The following is a 27,169-nucleotide window of genomic DNA, read 5'->3' on the forward strand; positions in this document are numbered from 1 at the left end:
TGTTTTTGTAGATATTCTGTATCAAGTTGAAGAATTTCCCCTCTGTTCCTAACTTACTAAGAGTTTTTATCATGAATGGCTGTTTGATTTTGTCATATGCTTTTTCTGCATCTATTGATATGATCATGTGATTTTTCTTCTTTAGCTTGTTAATGTGATGGATTACATTAATTGATTTTGGACCAGCCTTATATCCCTGGGGTAAATCCCCCTTGACTGTGGTGTATAATTCCTTCTACACATTGTTGGATTGGATTTGAGAATATTTTGTTGAGGAGTTTTGTATCTTTATTCATGAGAGATAGTGATCTTTAGTTTGCTTTCTCATAATATGCGTCTGATTTTGACATTAGGGTAATTCTGACCTCATAGAATGAGTTAGGAAGTACTCCTTCGACTTCTGTCTTTTGAAAGAGATCCCCCTCCCCTTTTTAACAGCTTTATTGAGATATAGTTGACATATAATAAAATGCACATATTCGAAACATACAATTTGGTGAATTTTGACATATATATTTTAAATGGAAGTATTTTTATTTTGTTTTATTTCAAAGCTACAACATATAAGAATATTTAGCTTGATTGAGAACAGAATTATTATATACTGAGATCTGATAGTTTACCTGCTGTCCTTTATACCCTTGGCTTTTCTTAGACAAATATATTATTTTCACAATAAAATAACATTTGCTTGAATGATACTGGTCACGTCCTAGTGGATCACAAATTTTTAGCAGACTTTAAAGAGCTGAAAAGAATATATCTGATTTGGAGGAATTAATGTTCAAATACATCCCACCAGCTGCTCATCCCTAGAATCACATATATACATTGATGATTTGTAAAAGCTTCCAGTGCATCAGGATTTTCATTTGTTGAAAACGAAAACAACAAAACTTTCTTTTTCCATTCTTCTTAATATTTTTATTTCATATTGTATAATTTTTGTGTTATGTTCCTGGTAAGCTTATACTCTCTCTTTTGTTAAAATGGCCTCCCCTGATTTACATGAAAGTAGCCAATACCAAAAGAGCCAAAGACTGAAAAAGTTTGTTTCTTGAAGAACCAGCTATTGGCAGGTGTTGAAAGAAACAAAAAAATTCAAATATATGCATGTATTTGGCCAAAGATGAAAAAAAAATTCATGTAAATGTTTTGGGGTTGAAACAGTCTTTTAACAACTTTTCATAATTAGACACTTCTTTCTCAATTATAAATAATACATAGCCAGAATTGCTGAGTAGACTTGAATATGCAACTGACTTTCTTGGCTAAGAGATTAATAATTTTTATAAGTTTATTTACCTGACCATGTTCTATAATATCCATTTAACAGATTTATGTGTATGAAATTTAAATAATTTGATAAAAACTCCTTAGAGAAAAAGACTTCTTGATGTAAGTTACATTCTTAGCTAGTGTTTTCTGGCATCAATATTATATATTGAGAGCTTGTTCATATATGATATTTTATGTGCTACAATTCAGATTAAACAGTCTTTGCTCTCAAGGGGAACAGAGATAGTTACCCGTCATTAAATCTAACTATTTTTTTTATAACTTCTGTTTGAGCAAAACCTCACTACTATGTATGTTTGGGAGGTCTGAACTCAGTGACTCCCCAAGGGGCAATTTGGTATCACATAATAAATTGTAAATTCCATCAGTTATGGGTCATGCACCACAATCTAAAAATTTCTTCTTCTATAGGTTAAATGTTAATCTTTAACAAAATTACATCTTTCTGAGCCATATTTTCCTCTGTTACCAAGTAATTTCTAGGTATTTAGTTTGATTTTGGGAAAGAATGGTAATACTTTTTGATCACCATGGGACAATTTTGTAACATATCATAGTGTTTTGGTAACTGACTAGCAGGATCTATATGTGAAACAATTCTTTATACCCTGCAGTTTCACATTAGCCTCAAAATGCAATATTTTTGATACAGCTTAAAAAATTTTGTATCCCAAAGCTATTAAAACATTTTATTTATATTGCTTTGAGTTTTCAGATTCATATGATGGGTGTGTTCCATTTAACTATTTTAATCTTCATTACAAAGATAATGCTATGCTGCCCTGAATATAACCTCTTTCTCATCTCTTTAACCACTGGCAAATACATATTTATTCTACACTTGTATGTTTTTTAATTGAAGTATAGTTGACTTACATATTATATTAATTTCAGATGTACAACATAGTGTTGTGATAACTTTTATACATCATGAAATGATCACCACTATGAGTCTAGTTACCACCGATCACCATATAAAGTTATTACAATATTATTGACCTATTCCCTGCACTGTACATTACATCCTCGTGATTATATATTTTATAACTGGAAGTTTGTTTTTTATTTTCCCAAACCTGGTACGATTGCCCTATTTAAAATTTCCTGATGAGTGAACAGGAAGCCAGTGCAGATGATACATTTGTGGGAGCCTTTCACTGGCCCTCTAGTGCTTCTACCTGAGGGAACATTGTCGCAGTTTTGGCCCTGAGGACAGTAAATGCCAATCCAAATTTTCAGTAGAGATATCTGGTTGCAGTCTTAGAAAATATCCTATTAAGTGATTATCGTTTACTCCTCACCATGGAAAATTGGTGATGTGTGCTGATTTATTTTGTTCATTCTTTAGGAAAATTAATTCATCCTGCAAATTATGTGTGCCTGGTATGGCATACCAGCATGCTAGATGGCATATTAAAAGGCGAAGACATTTAATATACAATTGCTGTTATAGAAAAATGTGTTAACAGTGGTTTTACTTCAGCAGGCCCCAAATCCAAAATGGCAAAAGATACAGGCAAAGGCACTTCACTCACTAATACTGCAGATGTATTGAAGAAAATTGAGGTAAGGTTTTCTTCTTATTATAAGAACAAACTGAAAAAATGTCATACCTCTTTTTGTCTTCTTCCACCTTAACACCTTCTCTCTCTTTTAAATAACGTGTACACTTGGCAGAGCCAAGCCCAGCATACAGGGTAACTAGCAAGGTTTGAACATTGTTGGCTGGGAGATATGGGGGCTCCATTCTGTCCTCTCTACGACTCACCTGTCAGCTTGCCTCACCTTTTGTCACCTGACTCCTTTCCCACTCTATTCCTCTTTTCCCCTTGCATTTGGATTATGCATGGGAAAGAAACATGAATGTATATCTTTAAAGATCTCTCATTTTTTCCTCTTATTGGTATATGTGTATTTTTAATGCTTTTCTTCTGCTTTATGTTTAAGTGTAGAAGATTCTATTGAGGGAAAATCCTATCTTATGGCACTAATTTTTATATCTTTATTTTTTAATATTTCAAAAAAAAGATGTAAAATTAAAAAGATGAATAAACTAAAAATATGCCCTCCCATCCCTGTCCCTAGCCATCCATTAAATTCCTCTATTTTAGATGGCCAGTGTTACCAGTTTCTTATATATCCTTCCAGAAACATTTTATGCATAGAAAATACAGATTTTTTTTCTTTTTAATGACAAAAAAGCAGCATATTGCACTGTTTTGCCTCTTCACCTTATCACTTAAAATATCTTGGCAATGTTTCCATGTCAGTCTGTGAAAGAGTTCCCTCATTCTTTTCTTTTTCTTCTTTTTTTTTTTTTTGGCTACACTATAAGAATGAACCATAATTTATTTAATCAGTAATCTATTGATGGACATTATGTTTCATCTAGTGTTTCACCATTATAAACAATGCTGCAGTGAATCCATGTTAAGTATGTGATTTCACATGTTTAGGATAGATTTCTAGAAGTAGACTTGTTAGGTCAGCTGTTATGTGTACTGTATAATATGGAAAATATGGATAAATATTGGCAGATCATTCTCCAATGAGGTTATACCAGTTTATTCCCTTTATTCCCACTATCAATGCGTGAATTACCTTGCATTGATGGTGATGGTGATGGTAATGATGATGATGATGATAATGATAGCAGCTAGCGCTTTTTGAGAACTTTTTAAATAGCAGGCTCTTTGATGAACTATTTACATCCATTATGTGCTTAAGGCTTCATAACAACAAAGAGAGATGGGTATTATTATTCCTTACTTACCGATGAGGACGTCAAGCTTTAAAACTTTTACTTGCCTGGCCAAGTTGGCATAGCTATCTGGTAACAGAAACTCATCTTTTTAAATTTTACTTTTGACCAGTACTTGAGCTGAAGATAACAGGTCTGAAAATCAAGCCAGGAGGATTGTTGAAGGAATAGCAATAACTGTCAGGTTTTACTGTGGTGGAATGATGGATGGAGTTGCAGAACTAGCCATCTTGTATTGATTGAACACAGATTCTGACTGTTCTTAAAACTTCCTGGAAAGAAGTTGCTAAGATGACATGGGCTATAAGGAAGATAGATCTGGACCTCTGGATGTGGTTTCTCATCAGAACAAGTTGTATTTCCTTATTCCCTACATTTAAACACCTTTTTTCATTACACACTTTGTTAAAACTGGAATTTTAAATCTAGAAATCCCAATGAGTTAGCAGCTTTATTTAATAGAGCAAAGTTAGCTTCTAGATGACTCCATTATTGTTCATTTCTTCAGCAAAAGTAGTTGCAAGTTTTCTTTAATGAAACTTCTGTGATGGAGAGGGGATGACATCCAGTCAAATCTCATGGTTATTGTGTGAATAATCAGACAGCAGTAAACTAATATTTGAGCTTATTTCTGTATGACATACAGGTGGCTCTGTGAGTGGTCTATGGTATTTAAGCTAGAACTGTTAACTGTTCATAATTCAACTGTTTTCAAAGTGTTTTCACATTGTGTTATTCACATTGTTCTTTAAATAAATCCATAAAGTAGTAGGGGTAAATAGTTGTATCTCACAGAAGAGAAAATGGAGACTATTAAGTAGATGAATTAAAACTAATATCTTAACACAAAAGGAATAAAGTGATGAGACAGTGTGTATGATATCTTTTTTCTGAATTTCATAAATCTGATATTTGTTAACTGATTTAGGTATTTTATTGGTTTGATTTAGGTCTATGTAGTAGAAATAAAGTTGAAGTTATTTATTTAAAGATAATTGAGGTGGCAGTAGTGGAAATCAAGACCTCCTAGTCCCTACATAGCACTGAATGAATTCTATATTTAAAAATATTTTTACATAACTGGTTTAAATAACTCTGTTGCTAATTATTAACTAATAGCTAATAGCATGATTTTTTCAGATGTAGCGTATACCTTGCACAGAGTTAAATAAGTATAGCACTACAGTTCCCTTTTAACTATACAATCTTGTGGGTTGTAGGCCTTTTTACTAGGGTTTGATTAAAATAGAAAAGAAAAAAATTTCATATCTTAATTAACATTAATATGTCATCATTATATGTATGTGTTTTTATAAACACTTAAAAAATCTGTAAATACTATTTTCTTTACATGCAGTTTTCCAAAGGGATTGCCAAGTGTTAAAAATTGCACACATTATATTGTAGGAATAACTCATATAAGGTAACATGGGTCAGTATGAAGATAAATCATCTTATGTCTATTACCTTGGTCTTATTTGTTCTACCTAAGTGGGGTAAGGTGACAGGAAGGGTAGAGTTTGAATTTTTATTAAAAATTGAGACTATCTGATGTAGTCTTTCATTGCCTTTGGTTTTCTTAAATTCAAATTTGAATGTAATTAAAGGGATTAAAAAAATATTTAAGAACCAAATGGAATAGTTAAGTTGTAGTCACACCAAATACAAAATATGTTTTCTCTCTGTATGTAATCTACAGAGCAAATATCTTATAATAGGGTAGAGTATTTACAGATTTATGAATTAGTGTTCTGATTACTGATTAAGAATAATAGTGTTTTAGTTAAAGTGATCTTATGCATTAATTATGAGTATTAATATATGAAATTATTGCTGTCCCCCACCTCCTAGAAAACTGGTGAAATTCTGTCACTTGTGCAAATTAAGCCTAGAACAGTTTAGCAAATGGATAGTAATGGTAATAAAAACAGGTCACTTTTTATCAAATGGAAAAAATTATTGGTAGTCACAATAGAAATATAAAGATGTAATCTTAAAGTTAAATCTCTGTCTTATGAGAAGGTGGCAGTGGTTTTAACAAGGTGGATAAGTGGAGCCATCAGGTAATCAAAGTTTCTCTAACTCTGCATCTCTTCTTTGCCTGCATTCTTAGAGTTGCTAATAATTGCTAATATTTACTGAAATTTGAGTTTTAATCTCTCTTTTCTTAATGTACCTGCCAGATACATTAAGAAACAAAAATCCTTGGAAATGGGAAGTAAATAATGAGGGAGAATAGAGATAAGAACATGGATAATCTGCAAATAGGATGACTTGATATTATTTTAAACAGTTTCACTTAGAAACTAAAACATAGACATTTTGAAATGTTACCATTCCATTCTCTTTTCTCCTTTCATGTTTCAAGGAAAACAAAATAACATTCTGAAAGTGCTTCTCCATAAACAGAATCAACTCAATATTTTATAAGGAGGTAGTATAGGAATCATAAAAATAAAGCATTGGGCAGCAGAGCTGATATCACAGCATGACTCAAGACCCAGTTATGAAGTAGCAAACTCAGAGAAAATACCAGTGTAATGACAGGCCATTTAGTCCCATCTTTCTTGAGTTAACTCATGGTGTCCTAGGTGGTGGCCTGGAGGCGTCGGTAAGGGAGGGTTAGAATTAGGGTGATAGGTAGCTGTTCTCTTGAGGTTGAGCAGGCAAGTCAGAGTCTAGTGGTTTCCATTTAAATTAATGAAGTTCATTTATACCAGGAATTGGAAAAGAGAGGTGATGGTGAAAAATCAGATGAAGAAAATGAAGAGAAAGAAGGAAGCAAAGAGAAAAGTAAAGAAGGTGATGATGAGGAGGATGACAATGCTGCAGAACAAGAGGAATATGACGAAGAAGAGCAAGAAGAGGTAATGGTCTATTCTGGGAGAGTAACAAAGCTAACTAAGCTTAAGGATGAGCTAATATGGTATATAATTAAAGTAAACCAACAAACCAAAACCAAGTTGATGGGAACCAGGGGTATATTATTATCACTGGCATCAAGTTCTTGGTACCAGGAGAATTATTATAGCATTGAAATTATAGTGATACCAAATGGAATGTAGGAGGTAAAAGTAACTTGATAGGCAAATTTGAAAGTGGAAGTCCACAAGTTAAGGAAATTGATCAGATTAGTTTAAGATCTATATACATACAATTTTAAGTCAGCAATAAGGGAATTAAGGGTTTAGTCACATAGGTTTGAGGGGGTACTCTGCAATACCATCAGGTTTTAAATCCCAACGTGCATGTGGACACTATCAGAGAACATTCATAATCCAACCTCAAGTATCTCAGTCAGAACTCAGTGTTTTAGATTTGGGATTTCCAACTTTCAGAAACATGGTGTATTTCAAAATAAGCTGGAGTCAGTCAAGCAGGGTAAGTTTGTTGGTCACGGCCTCTTTGGGACTTTGTAAACGTCTCATGCATTAACCCTAGGCTGAGAGTTTCTTCTGCATTGCAAGTGACCATTGTCTTCACTCCATTTCAGCTTCTCACACCACACTCTGAATCTTTTTTTTTCACCTGAATTGCTCCACCTGAGAAATCTTTATTATATGCTACAAGTACTTTACATTAAATTTTGGATTCCTATAAAATTTATATTGGTGTGCAGTGAGGGGGTACAGAAGCATTTTTATCTGTTTCCAAGTGGTTAGCCAGTTGCCTACCTCATGTACTAAATTTTCTTTCTGCATGGATTTGAAATTCTCTTTTATCAGCTATTAGATTCCTTCACCTACTTAGATGTATTTCTGGACTCTGTTCCATTGATCCATTTCTGAACTATCACTAAGATGTTCCAATTAATAGAAGCTTCTGATTATTTGTTAATATTTTTAGAGCATGTTACCCTTCTTTTTCAGAATTTTCCTGAATATTCTTTGGCTTTTGAAATGCTCTGTTTATAAAGTCTACTTGAGTTGACCTGTGTTGAAATTTAGATCTGTCCTAACAAGAACAGCAAACATTAGGATTCTAGTAATTTCAGAATTCTGTATTGGGTCTTAACAGAGTCCAAAACACCACCAGTGGGTTTATGTAACTATATTTCATTTAAAAAAAAAACAACCAACTTTCTACTTTAATAAAGAAAGGATATATATTCTGAGTGTGAGCCTGGGTGAGTCTGGGTATAAGCAAGCTCAAAGCCTTTCCAGATTTAAAGTTACTCTTTGCTCTTTCTAGCAATTAACTGATTAATGAAAAATTACTGCTAATTGACTCACCTGATGTATATTGAGGATTTAAAGAGCATTTTGTTTTGAAGAGTAAAGTGGAGCGAATTATCTATGTAACACCTACATATAAAATTGAGAAAATATAGACTTTTTTCTTTCTGCAGTCTTTTGAGTGTTACAATTAAAGAAAAAAGCAGGGGCCCAAATGAAGCCAAGAACCATTTAAGCCATCAATTTCAACAAGTTCTCACTTTGTACCAATCTTTGTATCAAGATTACTAATCTCACAAAATTACCTAATGCGCATCATTGAACATACTTGGAGGTGCTCATGTCTAAACACAAGTGGCATATGCTCAATTTGAGATACAGTATCTCCTCCTTACTCATTTCCACTTGTATGTACAAATTGGCTAGCTTATATTTTCACACAAGTGTCCTTGCCAAGATCTCACTTACAAGATGGACTCACTTGAACTCTCAACCATGCCACTCGTCCCTGGTACATGGCCTCTGGATTCAGCCAGGTTTCCAGACTGTTGGATTTCTTGGCACCAGAGAAACCAGGCCAACTTCCTAGGGTCTTAGCTGGATACAGAAAATTAAAGTGTTTAGGGAGGACAAAGTAATGAAATACATATCTGAATAATACAAGTTACCTTTCTTATATTATTTATATAAATCTATATATAAAATCCCACCATGCAGATACTAAAAAAGGTGATATCCAGGAGACTTTCTTTTGAGAATAGTCCCTATTTCTTACTCTATCATAATTTCTGCTGTAGATAGTAGAGATGTGGAGATTAATTTGGGGGGGGTGAAGTAGAAGAGAATAGCTTTATTGCTTTGCTAGGCAAAGGAGGCCACAGTGGGCTAATGCCCTCAAAACTGTGTATCCTGGAAATTAATTTTTTTATGGCAAATTTCAATCATTTACAAAAACTAGTGACTAGTAATATAAACACCTACAGACTCATCACCTAGCTTTAACAATGATCAATTCATAGCCAGCCTTTCGGCCACTCTTTCATCCACCCAGTCTGCTCCTTTCCTCCCCACTTCAAGCCTGCAGCTGCCTTGGATTACTTTAAAGCAAATCCCAGGCATTATATCATTTCATCCATAAATATTTCAGTATGTACTCAAAAATAAGGGCTCGGGCTTCCTTGGTGGCACAGTGGTTGAGAGTCCGCCTGCCGATGCAGGGGACACGGGTTCATGCCCCGGTCCAGGAAGATCCCACATGCCGCAGAGCGGCTGGGCCCGTGAGCCATGGCCGCTGAGCCTGCGCGTCCGGAGCCTGTGCTCCGCAACGGGAGAGGCCACAACAGTGAGAGGCCCGCGTACCACAAAAATAAAAAAATAAAAAATAAGGGCTCTTTAACAACATCACAATATCATTATCATACCTAACACAATAAAATGTAACTCTTTAATATCATCAATTATTAAACCAGTGTTCAAATAGTTTTGATTGGAAAAAAAATTTTTGCTTATTCCAGTTGGAATCCAGCTGTAGTCCATACACTGCAGTTGGTTAATAACGCTCTTAAATTTCTTTTAATCTATATCCAAAGTAGATTTTTAAATTTTTGATAGAAAGCAGAAATATCTTGAGTCATTTACACAGATAGTAGTCTTACTCAGCCATAAGAATTGGAATGTTCCCAGGGGCTTAATCCCTCTTAATTTATAATGGAACTGAGGGGCTTCCCTGGTGGCACAGTGGTTGAGAATCCGCCTGCCAAGGCAGGGGACACGGGTTCGAGTCCTGGTCCGGGAAGATCCCACATGCTGCGGAGCAGCTAAGCCCGTGTGGCCACAACTACTGAGCCTGCGCTCTAGAGCCCGTGAGCCACAACTGCTGAGCCCGCGTGCTACAACTACTGAAGCCTACGCACCTAGAGCCCGTGCTTCTCAACAAGAGAAGCCACTACAATGAGAAGCCCGCGTACCGCAACAGAGTAGCCCCCGTTCACGGCAACTAGAGAAAGCCCATGCGCAGCAACGAAGACCCAACACAGCCAAAAATAAATAAAACAAATAAAAATTTAAAAAAAATAAACTGAGGGGCCCTAGATGTAATATAATATGGCATCTTCTGCATTTGATTTAGTATCTTGAGGTCTTTTCGTTTGTTTGTTTTTTGGTAGGAAGCAAAAATCACTCTGCTTATGCTCAGCTATGCATTGTAACCGGAAACCTCAGTTCTGGTGTAGTCGAATGAATGTTAGTATAAATTGGCCTCGTTTCTTGAGTGTTTGTACATTTGTTTGGAGTAAGTGTTTAGTGGTTTAACTAACTAAACCATGTATCATCCCACTAAAGTAAAATGAATGAGATGTATAATCCTATTAAGGTGTAATGGGCATCCGTTTATGTTCTCTCAGCTAGTTGGTGCCTGAGAATAGTAGGAGATGGTGGTCTTGAGGAAGAAAGCACAGTTAGATATGTGAAAGTTAATGTGTGTTTCAAGCATTGAAATAACAGAGACTTCTTTTAAGCGTGGCATATTTTCTAATTACCTAACTTTGATATTTATAAACTTATATTAAAGGGACAGCCTACATTATGTTCTTTAATGTTACTACTCATACTTTTAATGTTTACTGAGGAATATATCATTTCACTTAGGAAAATGACTACATTAATTCCTACTTTGAAGATGGAGATGATTTTGGTGCAGACAGTGATGACAACATGGATGAAGCAACCTATTAGCTATGAAATTTCTCAAAAAATATTTTTATGATACAGCTTCTGAACATTTGAACAGACTTGTTTTCTATTTTATTTCTGATAAGGAATGAGTATTTTATTTTTGTTCCTGTTTTGTTGGAAAGATACTTGTTACCAAAATATTCAGAACCACTTTGAGTTTACATACTAGTTACCTTACCAATTAGTCTCTGACATTCCTTCTCAACACCTCTGTCATCTCTCTAATGTATTCAAGTGGATTTTTTTTTTTTGGTATTATTTGGATTACAATGTACCTAAAGAGTTTTTGCATCTTTTAATCTATGTATTCATACTTACACAATTTTTTCTTGTTTAACTGCTGATCTTTTCTAAAACTACTAGTCATCATAACGGATTTCTATAATCTGAAAGTTGGTTTAATACTGCACATGGAGCACTTTAAATACAAAGAAACTTGAAAATAATTTTATTTTTTACTTTTACATGTTATGTTCTGTGCTACTATATTATGACTACATAAACCTACCTGAGCTCTTACAAGTGCACATTTTATGAGATTAAAAATTTCGTGATTGGAAGCACATGCACAGGGAAAAATGCCAATCTGAGCTAAGTAAATTTCACAGCTTACATCTCAACCAATACAAAGGCCTGGGATGCATATTAAAAATACCTGAATTGGAGGCTAACTTCATACCATACAATATATGAATGAATCATCCCACTGTAACAAGTTTGATATCTCTGAGTCATTGGCTTATGAAAAATTAGACTGAGATTTAATTTTGTACTTTATAAAAATGTTGACTAAATTCTAGTCATATAAATCTCACTGCAGTATGCATGTATGTGTAATCTGTGAGGTGTAGTGGCCTCTGTTACGTTTCACAAGACTGACCTCTCCAATTGATTTATATAACAATGCAGAATGAAACTCAGGTCACTTTGAAATTTAGATTAATCTTTTTTGATTCATTTAAAAACTAGCTCCCCTGCCTTTTTGTATTGGGGTGGGGGAGAGGATATCTATAAACTTCAGCCTCCAATGACTCACATATGCCAAAGATTTTCAAGGAAATTCATATTATATATTTTAAAAATGATTTATGAACATTACCCACCAAAAGAAATAAATTTTTTCCCTCTTGGGAAGATACCACCCATTACCCTCTGAGAATCAAGAGCCCTAGATTCTATTTCTACCTTTACTATTAAACTCAACCTTGAAATTGAGCTTAAGTTTTCTGTGCCTTAGTTTCTTCACTTGTGAACAATTTTCTATAAAAATTGTTTAAACTCTAACCAAAGTTTACCATATGTATTCATTCTCTCACCTTGTAGAAATGATCATTCTTAATTTAAATTTAGTTCTCACCCTTTAAAAAATTGTAGATGATAAAGTGATTGAAAACAGTTTTGAGAAACAAACATGTTTTCCTCATAAAATATATTATAATCTGATTTTCCCATCTTATTTTCTGGTGGGAAAAATTGGAGAAAATGTGTATTGTCTTGTGCCATTTTGTAACATGGCTTTCTCAGGAAAAAGACCACTTTCAATTGTAATATTTCTCAGATAATTCAGTATGTGTGTGAGGGCCATTATTAGTTCAGTATTGTGCTGATCCTATGTGATTTCTTATTTAAAGAAGCTTATCAATAATTCTAAAGATTCTAAATGGAAAACATGAATAAAACACTCTAAAGTATTAGCAATCTACTAATTAGTAGATTAGTAATTGCTAGTATTAGCAATTCTACTTCTTAGAGTAGAATCCTCAGTTTTCAGTTGTAATGGGCAAGTAGTCATTTAGGATTGATAATTAACAGAAGTTTCTTAATCTCTCACCTCCTTAGTACTATAGCCAAATACCATTTAATTTATAGAAAGCTTATCTTTATGGTTCTGTTTACTTGTTTTATTATACATCTGAAGATAACACTTAAATTGGGCAAATACACCAAAGATACAGGAATCTTTCCCTGGCTTTCAATTTGTTGCCACCATTTTAGTCCTGCAGATGGTAAAGCATCTCCTATGGGCAAGGATTTCCTGGGAAGGCCCCAGCCATCTCCGTTAAGTGCATCGTCTTCCTCCTTTGGAAGATCTTATGTTTAAAGTAGACTAATTGTGAGAACAGGCAGAAAGTATTTGCAGGTTGCTTTACCAGCATGAATCTTGTTTTTCTGGCTTAAAATCTCAGAGAATGCTAAATTATTCTATAAGAAGGCAAGCTTTAATACAGAGATTAACCTCCTACTTGTTGGTAAAGTATCTTTAAAATTTCTATATAAGATGCAAAAGTGTTTTGTTGCGCTAATGCTTATTTTCCTGTATTGTTTACACATTAAATTCTTACAATAGTATCCTTTTGTTTTATATTGTTTTCTTTGACCCTGCTGAAATATATTCGATAGAGAAAACTAATTTGTTAATACTTATTTTACCTAGTAAAATAACTGTGTATTTATTGAGCAGGGATGCCAGTATCAAATGTTCTTGAACAAACCACCATCAACAACCAAACTCTAGGTGATTAAAGTTGTGATAACAAACTAAGAGATTTGGATATTGAGAGAATGCTAAGAAACTCAGATGACCTTGTTAACCTTTCCTTCCCCACTACCTTCAGATGTACAGTATCAATGGCTTTCCTTAATTTGGTTAAATGCTCTTAAGTTAGTAAAAACTTCTTATAAGAAAAACTGTAAATACAATTTTAAGATCAAGATACTTTTAAAAATGGAGAAAACAAGGATTACACCACAAGTTCTCCATTAAATAAATAAAAACTCCAAATAACTGTCTCAATTCTTTTTTGCTACTGGTATTTTAAAAAATTAATATTTTGAAATGGAAAGGTTGTTTCCGTGATAATAAAATTTACATATAAATAGAGCATATTGTCACACAACCAATCTGTAACTTGCCAAGAAGGTGTGGACCAGGTCTCATGAGGCCTTCTTCCATGAGATCAGAGATCCCCCCACAAATAACATTCATCTGAAATTTTTTTCATTTCCTTTCACTTATGTACTATAAATAATCCAGTGTATTTTTTCAGTATAACAAGGGGGAATCTGAATTGGTAAATCTTTGGCAATTCAGTCTATCTTACATAGTATCTCTAATAGTTAGAGGAGGAGAAAAGGTTTGCTTTATTCAATTAAATTAACCAGATTCCATTTTCGATTGAATAATAAAATAGAAACTTTATTGCATTTTGCAGATCTTTTAAAATATGAAAAATGAGGGGCAAGAAGTTTTAAAAACCAGTTTTACAGATGTACATGCTAACATAACATTCTACAATTCCATGCTGCTTCTGTATAAAATACATTATACAAAAGACTTATATAATTTGCATACATAAAAAGAATTAAATAAAGCATCAGATTTCTATGATCTAACAGTGCAATATGCACATACTTGGAAGAAAATACTGATTTCCTGAGCAACTTTGTAATTCAAAATAAGAATGATTCCCATCATAATGTACCATTTAAATACAGACTCCTAAAAACTACACCTTTACTCTGTAACACTTTGACTGGATCTTTGTTTCACGATATTTCTAAAACTCTAACTGTATCCTTCATATTCCCAAGTAGGTAATTTTTGTAGTACTTTAAAAAGAACTAATGACTAAATAATGGTTCATTTAAAGAACTCTTCAGGCCACTGAACAAGTAAGTAGAGTCCAGAAAAAGATAAGCTTTAAAAAACAAAAGTCTTTGGAGAAATTAATTTAACATTACTGTCTTCTAATTCTTAACGTGGCCACCAGACTCTCTATAACTGATCTTAATATATCTTTTGGGGACATGAATCCTATAATTTTCTAGAAATACGATGGCAAAAAATATTTAATTTAAATGGCATCCATTAGTTTGAAACAATCTTAACCATTTGTACCCAGACTTTAAGAATCTGCCCTTTTTAAAAATAGGTTTTTCTTCACTTGCAACTCCAACTTTTTAAGTGAACCAAATGCAGTGATTCACAGTTCCGTTACTTTTACATCTGCATGTATGTGTGTGTTTGTGTATATATCTTCTAATGTAAAGCCTCAAAGTAAATTCAAATAAGCGTTTCAACACAAAAGCCACAAAATCAAATAACTTTTCGTTTTATTAAGTTTTACAAAGTAATCTGCATTTGTTACAAATTTTGATGTATTAGTACTTTTTAAAAGCTAAAATTATTCTAAATCTATTAAATGCTTAAGAAATTTTTCTTTTACAAATGACATTTAAGGATTAGAATCTAGAATTCTATATATATAACAGAATTCTATATATGTTATACATATATATAGAATTATATATAATTCAAATTATATTCAATTAAGTAAAAAAATATATTGGGTTGGCCAAAAAGTTCCCTCTGTTTTTTCTGTAAAATGTTATGGAAAAATCCGAACAAACTTTTTGGCCAGCCCAATGTAATTCAAATATATGGACAAAGGAAACTGCCTGTGTCATAAGGATATGTTATACTGCCTTCAAGGAATAGGACACTCTGCAAGACAGAAAAGGTTTCTAATCAAGTACATGGTATACCTCATTACTTTTTAAAAAGTTACTTATTTTATAAATCAGACTTCTCTATCACAATTTCAAAGTACTGCTAGCAAAAAGGAATCCCTGACTCCGTAATTTCATCAATTTGATGTAAACAAAGTTCTTCAAAGGACATCTAGCCCATTCTACCCTAAAATAATCTGTATTTTCTTTCTTGAAACTTGATTTTCAGCAGGCTTAATAAATACAATGTAAACTGACCAAGTTAACACTGAGCATAAATTAGAAAGATCATACTTTTCTCAAGATGCCCAAAGCACATTAAAACAATTTTTTAAATCTTAAACTAATAGAGTTAACTCAAAAAATCAGTTTGCTACAAACCTCCATATTAACACTTTTTGGTAATTGTCTAAGGCCCTCTAATATATGCAAGGGCTTTAATGTTTGACATCTTTGTCCTGTCTTTCTATGATACACTGCTCCTAAAACGACATTAAACCTCATTAAGCGTATATATTTATTCACCCCACTTTGTATCAAGACTGAAGTTTGAAATATAAAATGACTGGTCAAAAAGCTGAAACATTAAAAGTTAGGAAATAATGCCCAGAAAATTAGGTGGTATAATGTATCTTAAGGTACATACTTTATTATACACAAACAGGCAAGCCAGACTCCACCAAATGAATCATTTTGATAGCATTTTAAAAACACATACTTTTAAAAACTAAATGATGGAATCAGTATGCAAATGCTTATTTAGCCAGACTCTGATCCACACAGATCTTAAAAGTGGCACTCTTTTGACCAATCCATATACACCTTTGGCCTCTCTTCTCCAATTTGATGCTGTAGTTCAGGGAAAAAAGACCTAAGCTGAACATTTTCTCTTTGAAAAACAGAGGTTAAGGGATCAATATACAAAACAATTTGTCTGTTTTTGCTAATGCAAAAGGTCTCTTTGCCCTTGCTTTTCTGCAACAGACCTCAGAGACAGAACAAAAATGTTACTATCCCATTAACTTGTGCCTGACAGTGAAGGTGGAGACAAATTTATACAGCCTATGTTATGAATCCTATCGGACCATCTGAAATAATGCTTAATTTTAATTCTAAAAATTATACTAGTTTACATAAAGTATTATAAGGCATTAAATGTAATTAAGGCATGTTATTACATGTAACACAGCAACAACTTATCACAGTATGTAAGGAAATATTTCCTAATTAATACTAATCTGTACATGTATAACACTTTTCATCAAAGAACAACAAAAGTGCTTTCAAACATCAGAGGCAAATATAATCACTTAAAACACAGAAGCAGAGGCAGCATTCTTTCAGAGACAAAGATAACTTTTAGGTCCTGACATAATCCAGTGTTCTAGTGACCAAATGGCAACTTCCCAACAGTTAACACATTAATTTGGGGGCTTAAAAATAATAATATATCTCAGCTTCTATTACAGACATTATACATTTCTTTCCCCTTTCTGTTCTACTTATGTTTTCATAGCGTATGTACTAAATGTGGGGTTTTTCTTAAGTTTCAAAATGAAATTTTAAGTCCTATCAAATAATTTTAGAATCAAACTTTTCTGCAACTAAATATTTTGATGGTTAGTAATAAATTTTCTTCAGTTGCAGACATCTGATGCTATCATTATTCTGCATAATGAATTTACTATTAATAATCTCAAACCAAAAACAATTGCTTAAAAAATAAAATTTGAACATAACCAGTCTTGAATAAGAAAAAAATGCATTTTCCAGGAACTTCCGAGACACATATTTAAATTCATTTCTGCTTTAAGCATTGATAAAAGAGATATACAGATGTACTGCTTTCAGAATCAACAACTAGCAACTGTAGGGATTTTATACTCAATCCATTTGTAAATGGCTCCAAAAAACAAACAAAAAAAAAAGGTGAAAAACAAAGCATCTTCAATCTCCCTAAATTCTGCCTTTGAAGTGGTTATTTAATATAACTGATTCACCCACCAAATTCCAGATACACATGTGATCGCTAACACTGTAACTGAACTAACTGCTATGTTTTGTGTCGAGCAGCAGGTAACTGAGAATATTGACTATAAAGCTTATGGTCATCTTGTGGGACAAAGGGTATTCCTTTAGTTGGAGCAATTTCATTTTCCATTTCTCTCTGCTGTGATGGGGGTGTGACTCCTGAATGCAAATGTGAAGAATCCACTGTTGAATGGTGACTAACATCCACTTTAGCTAAAATTTCATAATACAGCAAATAAAATACTGGCGTTATTATGCCTACTATCAACATTATCACTACAGCTGTCCACCACCCTATTCCCCAGTCTGCTCCATAATAAGGATCCTTACGTTGAATGTTTTTGTTATCAGGTTCAAAACGTACTTGTTGTGCTGTCAAGGCAGACACCACCTCATTAAGGTTCTCTCTTTTGGTGTCTGTACATTTTACTATTTGTTCTATGTCTCGGTCTACTTCTTTTAAAAAGCTACCAGCTGACTCACTGGAAGAAAGAAAATCATTAGCTGACAAAACTTCCTGTTGTTCTGAAAGGTACTGGACAGATGAAGGACGTGAAGTCTGTCTTCCTTTTGGAGGATAAAGTGTTTCAGTCAATGAACTAAACTTTTTTACTGGAATTTTGATAGACCTAAGGGCAAAAAAGTCTTGATCACTGATGAGATTGTTAACCCTCTTGATATCTGCTACCTGTAAAGAAAAAAAAAGCAAAATTCAACTAAATTCTAAATCAAAATAGAAGTAGTAATATTCATTCATCCCAGTTACTTTTGGAGGGAAAAAAAATTGAGCTTAATTATTAGAAGTAGTAAGTTATCACATCCAGAGAGGATTTTATATTATTTGTGGATAACAGTTCTATACCATTCTTGATCTACCAGTCTTAAGAAATCACCAGTTACATTCTATAATCACCCACATATTATCAATATTAACACTAATCCTAGCTATTTAAGTAGATTCTAGGATCTTTTGGTATTTCTCTTTCTATATCATGCGCAAATATCATACTTCTGCCGCTTGTAAACAATTTGTGAAGGAAGGATTACAGATACTTACGTTCCTTCTTCTAATGTGGTAATTAGAGTATAGGCAAATGTCAACTTACCGAACTAAAAGTACCATATTTTATCAAAACCAAGATGCAATCCACTCTAAGATGTGCCATTATTTTATGTATCATTAAGGTAAAAAAAAAAACCCCACCAAATATTGAAGACGCCACCATTCTAACTTCAAAGATGTTAAAATGTGTAAAAAAAATACAACTTAGAATTGATAAAATATGATAATTTGTCTCCTTCATTTGTCCCCTGAAGTCATTTTTCCCCAAACCTCTGGTGTAAATGCATTATTCAACTATCCCCCAGATCAGCCATTTTTATAAGCTTTCCTTATACATTTTATATAGTCCTCAACCTGTGTACATGTTCTCTCCACCTGCCATTGTAAGGGGAGCAGGAGAGTGTTTCTCAAGTTACCAATTACTATGCCAGGCTCTCCAACTGCCTTTAAGTTATTAATCCACCATTTCCATCAATGCTGTAAACCAAGCACTGATCATTTATCACCTGATTGATATCAGAGAGGTAAAGTGAGTCTAGGATAAAACTTAGATTTCTGGCTTGGCCAACTCGATGGATAATGATGTCACTCACTGAGATTATGGAACACTGTAGAGGGATAAAAGAGAATGAACGCAGATTTCACACATGTTGACTTTGAGGTGCTTGAAATGTGCCAAGTGGAAGATGTCCAAAGGCAGTTATAAATGTATGCCTGAAATTCAGAAGAATGATCTCAGCTAGAGATATAGATTTGTGGATTACCAGCAAAAATGGTAATTGAAGTCACAAGAGTAGATTCACTAGAAAAAGTCTAGGAGAAAAAGGTAACATAGGAAAGATCCCTGAGGAATGCCAACATTTGAGGGGTATGCTGAGTTAAGAGAAATCCACAAAGGAGATTAAGAAACAGTGCCCAGGAAAGCACTATATGATGGTGGTTAAAAGCACAGACTATCTGGGTTTGAAGCATGGTCCTGACACTTTCTAGCTGTATGATTTGGGGCAAGTTGTTTAACCTGTCTGCAAATCAGTTTCACATATGTAAAATGACAGTAATAATACTACCTACCACATAGGACTACTGTGAAGATTAATGTATTAAAATGTCCAAAGAACATCTACAGTAGTGACACACAGTATGTTATGTAAATGTTAGCTGTTATTAAATTTTAATAGCTGTTATTAAATTTTAATAGTAGGAAAGTCAGAATCCAGGTTGTCAGACAGGGTTTTTAAGAGGTAGTAGTGACCTGGATTAACTGCATATTACTGATGAAGAATGAGAGTTCTTATTGGAAAAATCAATTCCTTTGAAGTGTATGTGTGGGAAGAAAAGGGAGAGAGGACTGAACAGTAACTTGGAGATGAGAGTGTAATGTTAAAAGGTGCTTTGTCATTTTACTACCTTGAGACTCTTTTAAGGCAAATGAAGATTCACTGACAAACCCCAAAGCCTGATCCTATTCTCTTTAAATGCTCTTTTGCCTGGTATTGTGTATTCTGACTAATAACTACTCAATAATCTTTCTGAACCAGGTTTCCAAGGTTTAGCATCTAACTAGGTTATGTCTCTAAATATCCCTATAATATTTTCTCTGTTATGCTAACTTCCTTGGTTACATTTAGGATTCCAAATGTAACCTTGAGCTTTTTGTTCCTCTTATCACTGTTTTATAACAGGCATGTTTTTAATAATTCCTAAGGCTGAATATTTACAAGTGGAATATAGCACTAATTACCATATTTTTAAATGATAAATCCTTTTGTAAGGTTAATCTTTTTTTTGCTAGTTGAGTTCTGTCAAAAGGGAGCACTGCTTAACTCCCTATCTCTGCTGTATCAATTTTCCCATTATTGTGGCCAATGCCATCTTTTCCCTAACGTTCAGCTGCCTTTCATCACTCTTCATTTTAATTAAGGAAACAGCGGATACACCCTGTGATTTCCCCCCCAATACATTTTCTATTGGCTTCTTCTCTTCTTTACTATAAATATTTTAGCCTAAGCCTGAATCATATTCATTGGATCATCTTCCAGTAACTTCTTTCTTGGATTCCCTCTAATTCACCAGCAGGTTCCCACCCCCCACCACCCCATTCTGCAGCACTCTTGTTAAAATCTTACAATGATGTTCTCTTACTATATATCAAACTTTCCCTCAGTTATATTAAATCACTTCATCCTAGTCTGTGTCACTCATTTCTGAAACAGCTATTAAACTTCCTCCGTTGTCCGCCTTATTTCCTCCTTGAAATCTCCACATCACTGTCATGCCTGAAATACTTTCTCCTTCTCACTTCATTGGAAATATGATCTATTTTTAATCATTCAGATGGCACTTCAAATTTCTCTTTTTCTAAGAAAATTTTCTAGGCTCATTAAAAGAAAACTAATGTCTTTCTCTAATAAAGCTGCTGGACCACACTCTTCTCTTGGATCTTCACCTTGATATTTTCAGTCTTGCCCCTAATTTTAAAGTCTTGATTACTTTCCATTATCATCCTTCTAAAGCATATTCTATAATTTATTTCTCAGTGGTCTTATTTCTCTACAGAACACATATTAACAATTTTATCTGCATTAAAGAATGAAATCAGATATTTTCTGATTTAACAATAAATAATGTTGCCATACATGAACAAGTCACAAAAAAAAAACCCAAACCCAGCTTTCTTACCTCATCAAGAAATGCATTTCAATAAAATATTTATTAAACATTTAAATTAAAATTTATAATGTTTGTTTTGATCAATTGTGAATAATTGCAATAATTATTCAGGAAAAATAATACATAGAACCTCATGGTCATCAGAGACTTTAAAATTAAATAATATATATATATAAATTTATCAATATATGTGTGTGTTTCTATTGGAGAGAACTATGACAGGTAATCAATAAAAGGTTTTCAAGATAAAAATATTTTATACTATGAAAGATTTTGGGGGGGATGAAAATATTAATCAAGGAGAAAAAAATTTTAAATATATAAAAAATTTTTAAATATAAAATTTCATGCTACTAAAAAAAGAGCTCATATATATATTTTAAATGAATAATTTTAGGTAGCAAATCCTGGTGGTATTTAGGATTCCATGCATATATTTAAAGAATATTCTAATAGTCTTAGTTTTAAATATCAATATTGACAACATTCTGGAAATTAAATCCTTTATAACTACTTTAAGTCAGGATGTATTTAAGATGTTCACTTTAAACGGTGCAAGGAGGTACACAGTATATACATTTCAAAATTCTTTTGGAAGCATGAGAATAAAAAGTTTGAAAATGAAAGATATCAACAGTTTCCATATCAATGTGTTTACATGAAAATAGATTCCATGCTATGGATACAAAATGGACATGACACAGACATTAAATGGATTTAAACAGAGTTTAATGCCTAGTAAAATAAAAAATATACCTTTCATCTATAAATCCCACTTTTGAGAATCTATTTCACAGAAATAAGGTACCAGTTGTGATGATATTCACTGCACAATGCAAAACATGGAGAAAATCCTATCAATGAGTAAGAGAACAACTTAATAATTATGGTACATCCATACTATGCAACATCATATAGCTACATAAAATAATGAGTTAGATCTATAAGGCTATGAGGGATATCCATGGTATACTAAGAAATGAAAAAGTCAAAGGCAACTTGCAGAGTAATAGGTATAATATAAACCAATTTTTAAAAAATCACTATACACATATATATCTCCCCCCAAAAAACGTATGGAAAGAAATACACCAACGTGTGTTATCTCAGGAAATTGGGGCAGGAAAAAAACTTTCCTTATATATTTCTACATTCCCTTACAACTTGAATAAGGAGAAAAATAAACACATTTGAGTGTTTTTCAATCTGAAAATAGAATCATGATTTAGAAATAAACAGAAATTCAAGTATTCACTTAAAAATTTAAAAAGTTAACATCCACCAACATCATACTGATTTCTGTGAAAAGACAAAAAAGTGGGTGGGGGGGGAATACAAGATAAAAGGGCACAGAATTTATTTCAATTTTGTGCTATGAACGAATAATTTATTTGGGGCTGCATTATGCAAAATCAAATTAAAACTTACCGTACAACAGTATTGAAGGGCTATTGCATTTAAAGTGTCTCCTTCCTGTATATCTTTTGTTAATACTATAATGTCATCAAGTCTATCTTTTGATGTACTTCTTCGGATTTTTTCTTTTCCTCTGGATCGAAGCTCATACACTTCAGCATCCTCCTCCAACATATCATTGTCTGTACAATTTCCAAATGCATGTACTTGACCACTTGAATGAACTCCTGGAAGAGGAAAACTACGATTCTGATGCCTCCCTGCCATAATGTCAAAATCTGGTAGGGAAAGAAGGCAGAGAAAACTTTGGAATGTAGCTGATCCATTTGACTAATTTACATGAATCTTATATTCAGGACACTTTATCTTTTGTTTTTTAAAGAATGGTTTTAGGTTCAAGTTTTATAGTTGTTGAAGTACAATGAACGTATTTGGCAATGGAGACAATGGGATGGGAGGAAGAAGTAATCCATTCTTATAGACCATATATCACAAAACATGGTGATGATTACATTTTAACAAGGGCAAATTGCTATATTTTTTTAGGTCAAAAAATTAAGTTTCCCCATTCTGAGGATGTGAAGAAAATTACAGAAATAATTTTGTATTATGTCTTAAAAACGTGTGATCATATATACAATTTACAGATCTGATAGAATCAAAGTACATGTTTTATATGTGCACACACAACACTTTTATGAACCCCAAACTTTCTGAGTTGTTCTGCATTTTAAGTTCCATGGGATTGAACTGTCTTTTGAACTCCCTACCTACTTCCCTGGATCACGCTGATTTCAGTATTTTTATTTAGTATAGTATGTACCTTCTATACAGGTCATAATTTTGCTCTCAACCAGGGATTTTTCTTCCCTGGCAGCTTTTCACCAAACTTTAACTTAACAAAGTCCTCATGAAACTCAATTTATAGTCTATAAAGATTGTGAACAGATTATAAGTTCTACATTCATTTCTACTTAAGAAAAGACATCTTAAGACTGACTGAGATGAGAGCTGACCTAAGTGTACTCACTATCAACTCACCTTCATCAAGTTAATCTATCCTCATTAAAAAAGAACAATAAGCGGGAGAAGTTCTCCGATGGGAAGGGCACTGGGTGCTACATGTTCCGAATGGATGACTTTGATGTGGGGATGCCACGATGCATGGTAATGCTGCCCGTGTCATCAACCACTCCTGTGAGCCCAACTGCTTCTCTCAAGTCACCCACGTGGAGGGCCAGAAGCCCATCATCATCTTCACCTACCCTGCACTGCACCCTCCATGGTGAGGAGCTCACCTATGACTACAAGTGCACCACTGACGATGCCAGCAACAAGCTGCCCTGCAACTGTGGTGCCAAGTGCTGCTGAAGCTATGGCTACCTGTCACAGCCCCTGCTGCCAGCTTGCCCCTAGCCTGGGGACTCCCTCATCCCTCCCAGAGCATCTCACCCCACCCTCATGTTCAGGGTGGATGTGGGCATGCAGGTGGTAAGGGCCCTGCCTCCACCCTTCCAGCCCGCCCACCCAGCAATCACCCTCTTCCTGCCCTGGGGGCCCAGAATAGATACTGTACAAAGGTTTCTAAATCCCTTCTTATCTATATTAAGAGGGTAGGATCCCAGGTGGAAACCAGATCCCCACCCCCATAAAGTCTGTCAATGTTAAAAACAAAAAACAATACAAGAACATACAAAACTATGACCACATTCACAGTTTTAGCTTCATATTAATTGTTCACATAAGAAAGGATAGTAGATTATCCTCAATTATTGTGAAAGATGGAGAGTAGAGAGGTCGTAAGAGGAATTTGGGGAGATAAAATACTTAAGGCTTAATGATGTGGCTCAGATATAAAGAGAAGAAGTTAGTTAAGGATCACACCAAGACTTGTGATTTCCATCCCTGAGTAAATGGTAGTGCCATTCTCTAAGATGTGGAACACTGGAAAAAGAGCTTGGTGGGGGCGGGGGGGCTTGGTGACGCTGACTGTAAATTCCTTTAAGACAACCAAAAAGAATGTCAGGTAGTCAAGTGGTCTATGTGGTCAAATTCAGAAAGGTCTGGGTGATATAATTTAATGACTCATCTGCACATAGGTGGAAACTGAAGCTGTGTAGATGAGATTACAGAGAGAGAGAGAGAGACAGAGACAGAGACAGAGACAGAGAGAGACAGAGAGAGAGGGAGAGAGGGAGAGAGGGAGGGAGGAAGAGAGAGCGTGCACGCAGAATAAGAGGGTCCAAGACTGACCCTTGAAGAACTGCTACATTTAGTACCTAGACGAAGGAAAATCAGACTGCAAAGACGAAAAGAAGTGTTCAGAGGAGGAGGAAACCAAGAAAATGTTGTGCCATAGAAGCCAAGACTAAATGATGTATCAAAGCCAGTTGTGAATACTATGGACAAGTACCAGGTGAAAAAGAAAAAAATCGAAAAAGACCAACTCCAAAAGTCTGAGTTTGTAATATACATGACAATAGATTACATACTCTCTATGTCGGGACATACTTTAAAATTTTGGGAACTATTTCATATCATTGAATAGAACCCTTGAAAACCAGTTTCTGACTCTGTTCTGTGGCAACACTGTAATGCTTCAAAAACTCAAAGGTTTCTATTCAGATAACATAAATAACTAATAGCTATATATTAAGTTGATAATTTCACCTGTCCCCCCAAGAGCTACATTATTTATTGAACTGGAATTCCTAACTCAACAGCCACCAAACTAAAGAAAGCTACCACATTTTACATCTTAAAAGCAGTTTTAAAGTCACACCTGTTCCTTCAAGGAATTCTAACAAGTGACAACTCTAACAAGCTTAAAGATTAAACTTGTTTTAATACCATAATAAATTAAGGATGCTTTATTTTTATTCTGTTCTCAAAAAAGTTGAAAGAGTAGAGTATCTCACCTTCATCTAAAACAGATAATTTCCACTTATTTTACAGTCTTTCCTGTCTTTAATGTAGGGAATGTCTGTGAATCCTGTGGATTCCTAGGCAAAATTTTATACATATTTACATTTTTCTGAGGATAATATTTATTGTTTTCATATTCTCAAAAAGTTTAAAAAGTTATGAACCACTTAATATACAGCGATTTACCCATGGCTATACTGACTCAGTTATGCTGCCCTTTAGACGTTTTTCCCCTGATAATTTGGTCTTAGAACCCCAAACTGGCTTAGAACAGCTGAAATTCACTGAGCAATGCCCCAAAGCCATTTTAGATACTTATATCAACGTCTCTCCATGATATGTTGCTAAATAATATTTAAAGACTAGAATGTCATCTGTTTCACGATCTCTTCACTCCGCTTGAAATGAAACGCAGGCAGTAGAATACCACAAACTGTGTAGTCTGTTTCTGAATAATCAAGAATTGGTTGTGTCCCTAATTGACGCGAAAAGGTAGACTCTGGCCCAGGCATATAATTATCTGAGCCAAGTATATAGAGATAAGAAAGTACCCAGTATTCAAGTCATCTGGTTGAATTCTCTTCACCTGTCATAATTATCTTACGGCAGGGAAAAAAAAGCACAAATACCCCCTTCAGAAAACTAAAACAAGCCTGCATGCTACATAGATGACAAGAGTAACACAATGGATACCGTGTTGAAACACTCATCAGCTCACTTTCTGACTGAAAATGATTTCCCAAACGCCTTCGTGCTGCATAAATGCTGCTGGGTGTTTCGCTTTGACACTCCTTAAGCAGAGAGCAATAAAAGGGCCACAGGTCACAATCCAGTTCAGCACTGGGACAGTATCACAGGGACTGTACCTGCCAGGGCCAATTCAGTTTCTAAAAACTTAACTTCCCTCCTCCTTTCCACACGTCTTGTTTTTTCTTTCCCTGTTACCCCTGCGAGAATTAAATCTCAGATCTCTATCTTACACCATCACACTTGGACGATGTGGACGAGATGCTGTCAACGAATATTCAACAGAGACACGAAGTTGTAGGAGAAATGTAGTGTGTCTAGGTGGGAAATGCGCTGCTCCGGGATTGGGGCAAGTAGGAGTCCTTCCTCTGAGCCTCAGTTTCCCCGACAGTGTAACAAGGGGCTTTGGTGGAGCTGGTCTCGAAGGTCTCCCCTGCCTCGGAGTCTCTTCAACGCGGGCTGGGGTCCAAGCCCCAACCAGGTGCCTCGCCACATCTGCGGCCGCGGGGTCCGCGCCGCCTCCAGCGAGGGTGCAGCTGGGGCCCAACCCCGCCGGCCGGGACCCGGCCACCCCCGACCTCTCACCGCGATCTTTACCTGTCCCGTTAGCAGGCGGGACTCAACGAGGAGACGGCTACCAAGTCCGCCGCCGCCGCTGGGGAGGCCGTCCCGGGCCAGTTCATGGCCGAGCCTCCGTTTTTGGCTGCCCCTGTAGACCGTCACCGCCGCCGCCAACGTCTCGGCCTTTCGTGCAGTGCGCCGCCGCCACGTCCGCAAACCTGCCGTGCGTCATCGCGTCAAGTGGGCGGAGGTGGGAAGGGACCTGGAGGAGGCGGAGGC

The 27,169-nt window shown here is 34.8% G+C and overlaps 2 protein-coding genes across 6 annotated transcripts in view; one reads left to right on the forward strand and one right to left on the reverse strand.

Annotated features, from left to right (window-relative positions):
- POLR3G (RNA polymerase III subunit G) overlaps positions 1 to 13,317 on the forward strand; it is a 41,240-nt gene extending 27,923 nt beyond the window's left edge. For 3 of the 4 annotated variants that reach the window (XM_067731211.1, XM_067731212.1, XM_067731213.1), the window contains exons 6-8: positions 2,783 to 2,865; positions 6,781 to 6,927; positions 10,882 to 13,317. In XM_067731211.1, coding sequence (XP_067587312.1) covers positions 2,783 to 2,865; positions 6,781 to 6,927; positions 10,882 to 10,968 — 317 coding nt within the window. In that variant the 3' untranslated portion in view covers positions 10,969 to 13,317. The remainder of the gene's footprint in view (positions 1 to 2,782; positions 2,866 to 6,780; positions 6,928 to 10,881) is intronic. The other variant, XM_067731214.1, reaches the window with a different exon arrangement.
- Positions 13,318 to 15,066: 1,749 nt separating this feature from the next.
- LYSMD3 (LysM domain containing 3) lies at positions 15,067 to 27,083 on the reverse strand. Of its 2 annotated transcripts, XM_067731217.1 has the most exons (4): positions 26,927 to 27,061; positions 25,576 to 25,659; positions 22,670 to 22,935; positions 15,067 to 18,196 (listed from the first exon to the last, which is right to left on the reverse strand). In XM_067731217.1, the coding sequence occupies exons 3-4, from the start codon at positions 22,922 to 22,924 to the stop codon at positions 17,531 to 17,533; spliced, it is 921 nt and encodes a 306-aa protein (XP_067587318.1). In that variant the 5' UTR covers positions 22,925 to 22,935; positions 25,576 to 25,659; positions 26,927 to 27,061; the 3' UTR covers positions 15,067 to 17,530. The 2 variants fall into 2 exon arrangements, with proteins under 2 accessions (XP_067587318.1, XP_067587317.1); XM_067731216.1 differs by lacking the exon at positions 25,576 to 25,659 and having other exon boundaries at positions 26,927 to 27,083.
- Positions 27,084 to 27,169: the final 86 nt, after the last annotated feature.

The sequence above is a fragment of the Pseudorca crassidens genome, chromosome 3 (assembly GCF_039906515.1).
Source record: "Pseudorca crassidens isolate mPseCra1 chromosome 3, mPseCra1.hap1, whole genome shotgun sequence".
NCBI lineage: Eukaryota > Metazoa > Chordata > Mammalia > Artiodactyla > Delphinidae > Pseudorca > Pseudorca crassidens.

Coding starts and splice junctions, on each gene's coding strand:
- LYSMD3 (XM_067731216.1), bottom strand. CDS start 22,924: ATGGCAGGGAGGCATCAGAATCGTAGTTTTCCTCTTCCAGGAGTTCAT. Junction 18,197..22,669: donor CCCTTCAATACTGTTGTACG/GTAAGTTTTAAT, acceptor TTTTCTTTACAG/GTAGCAGATATCAAGAGGGT.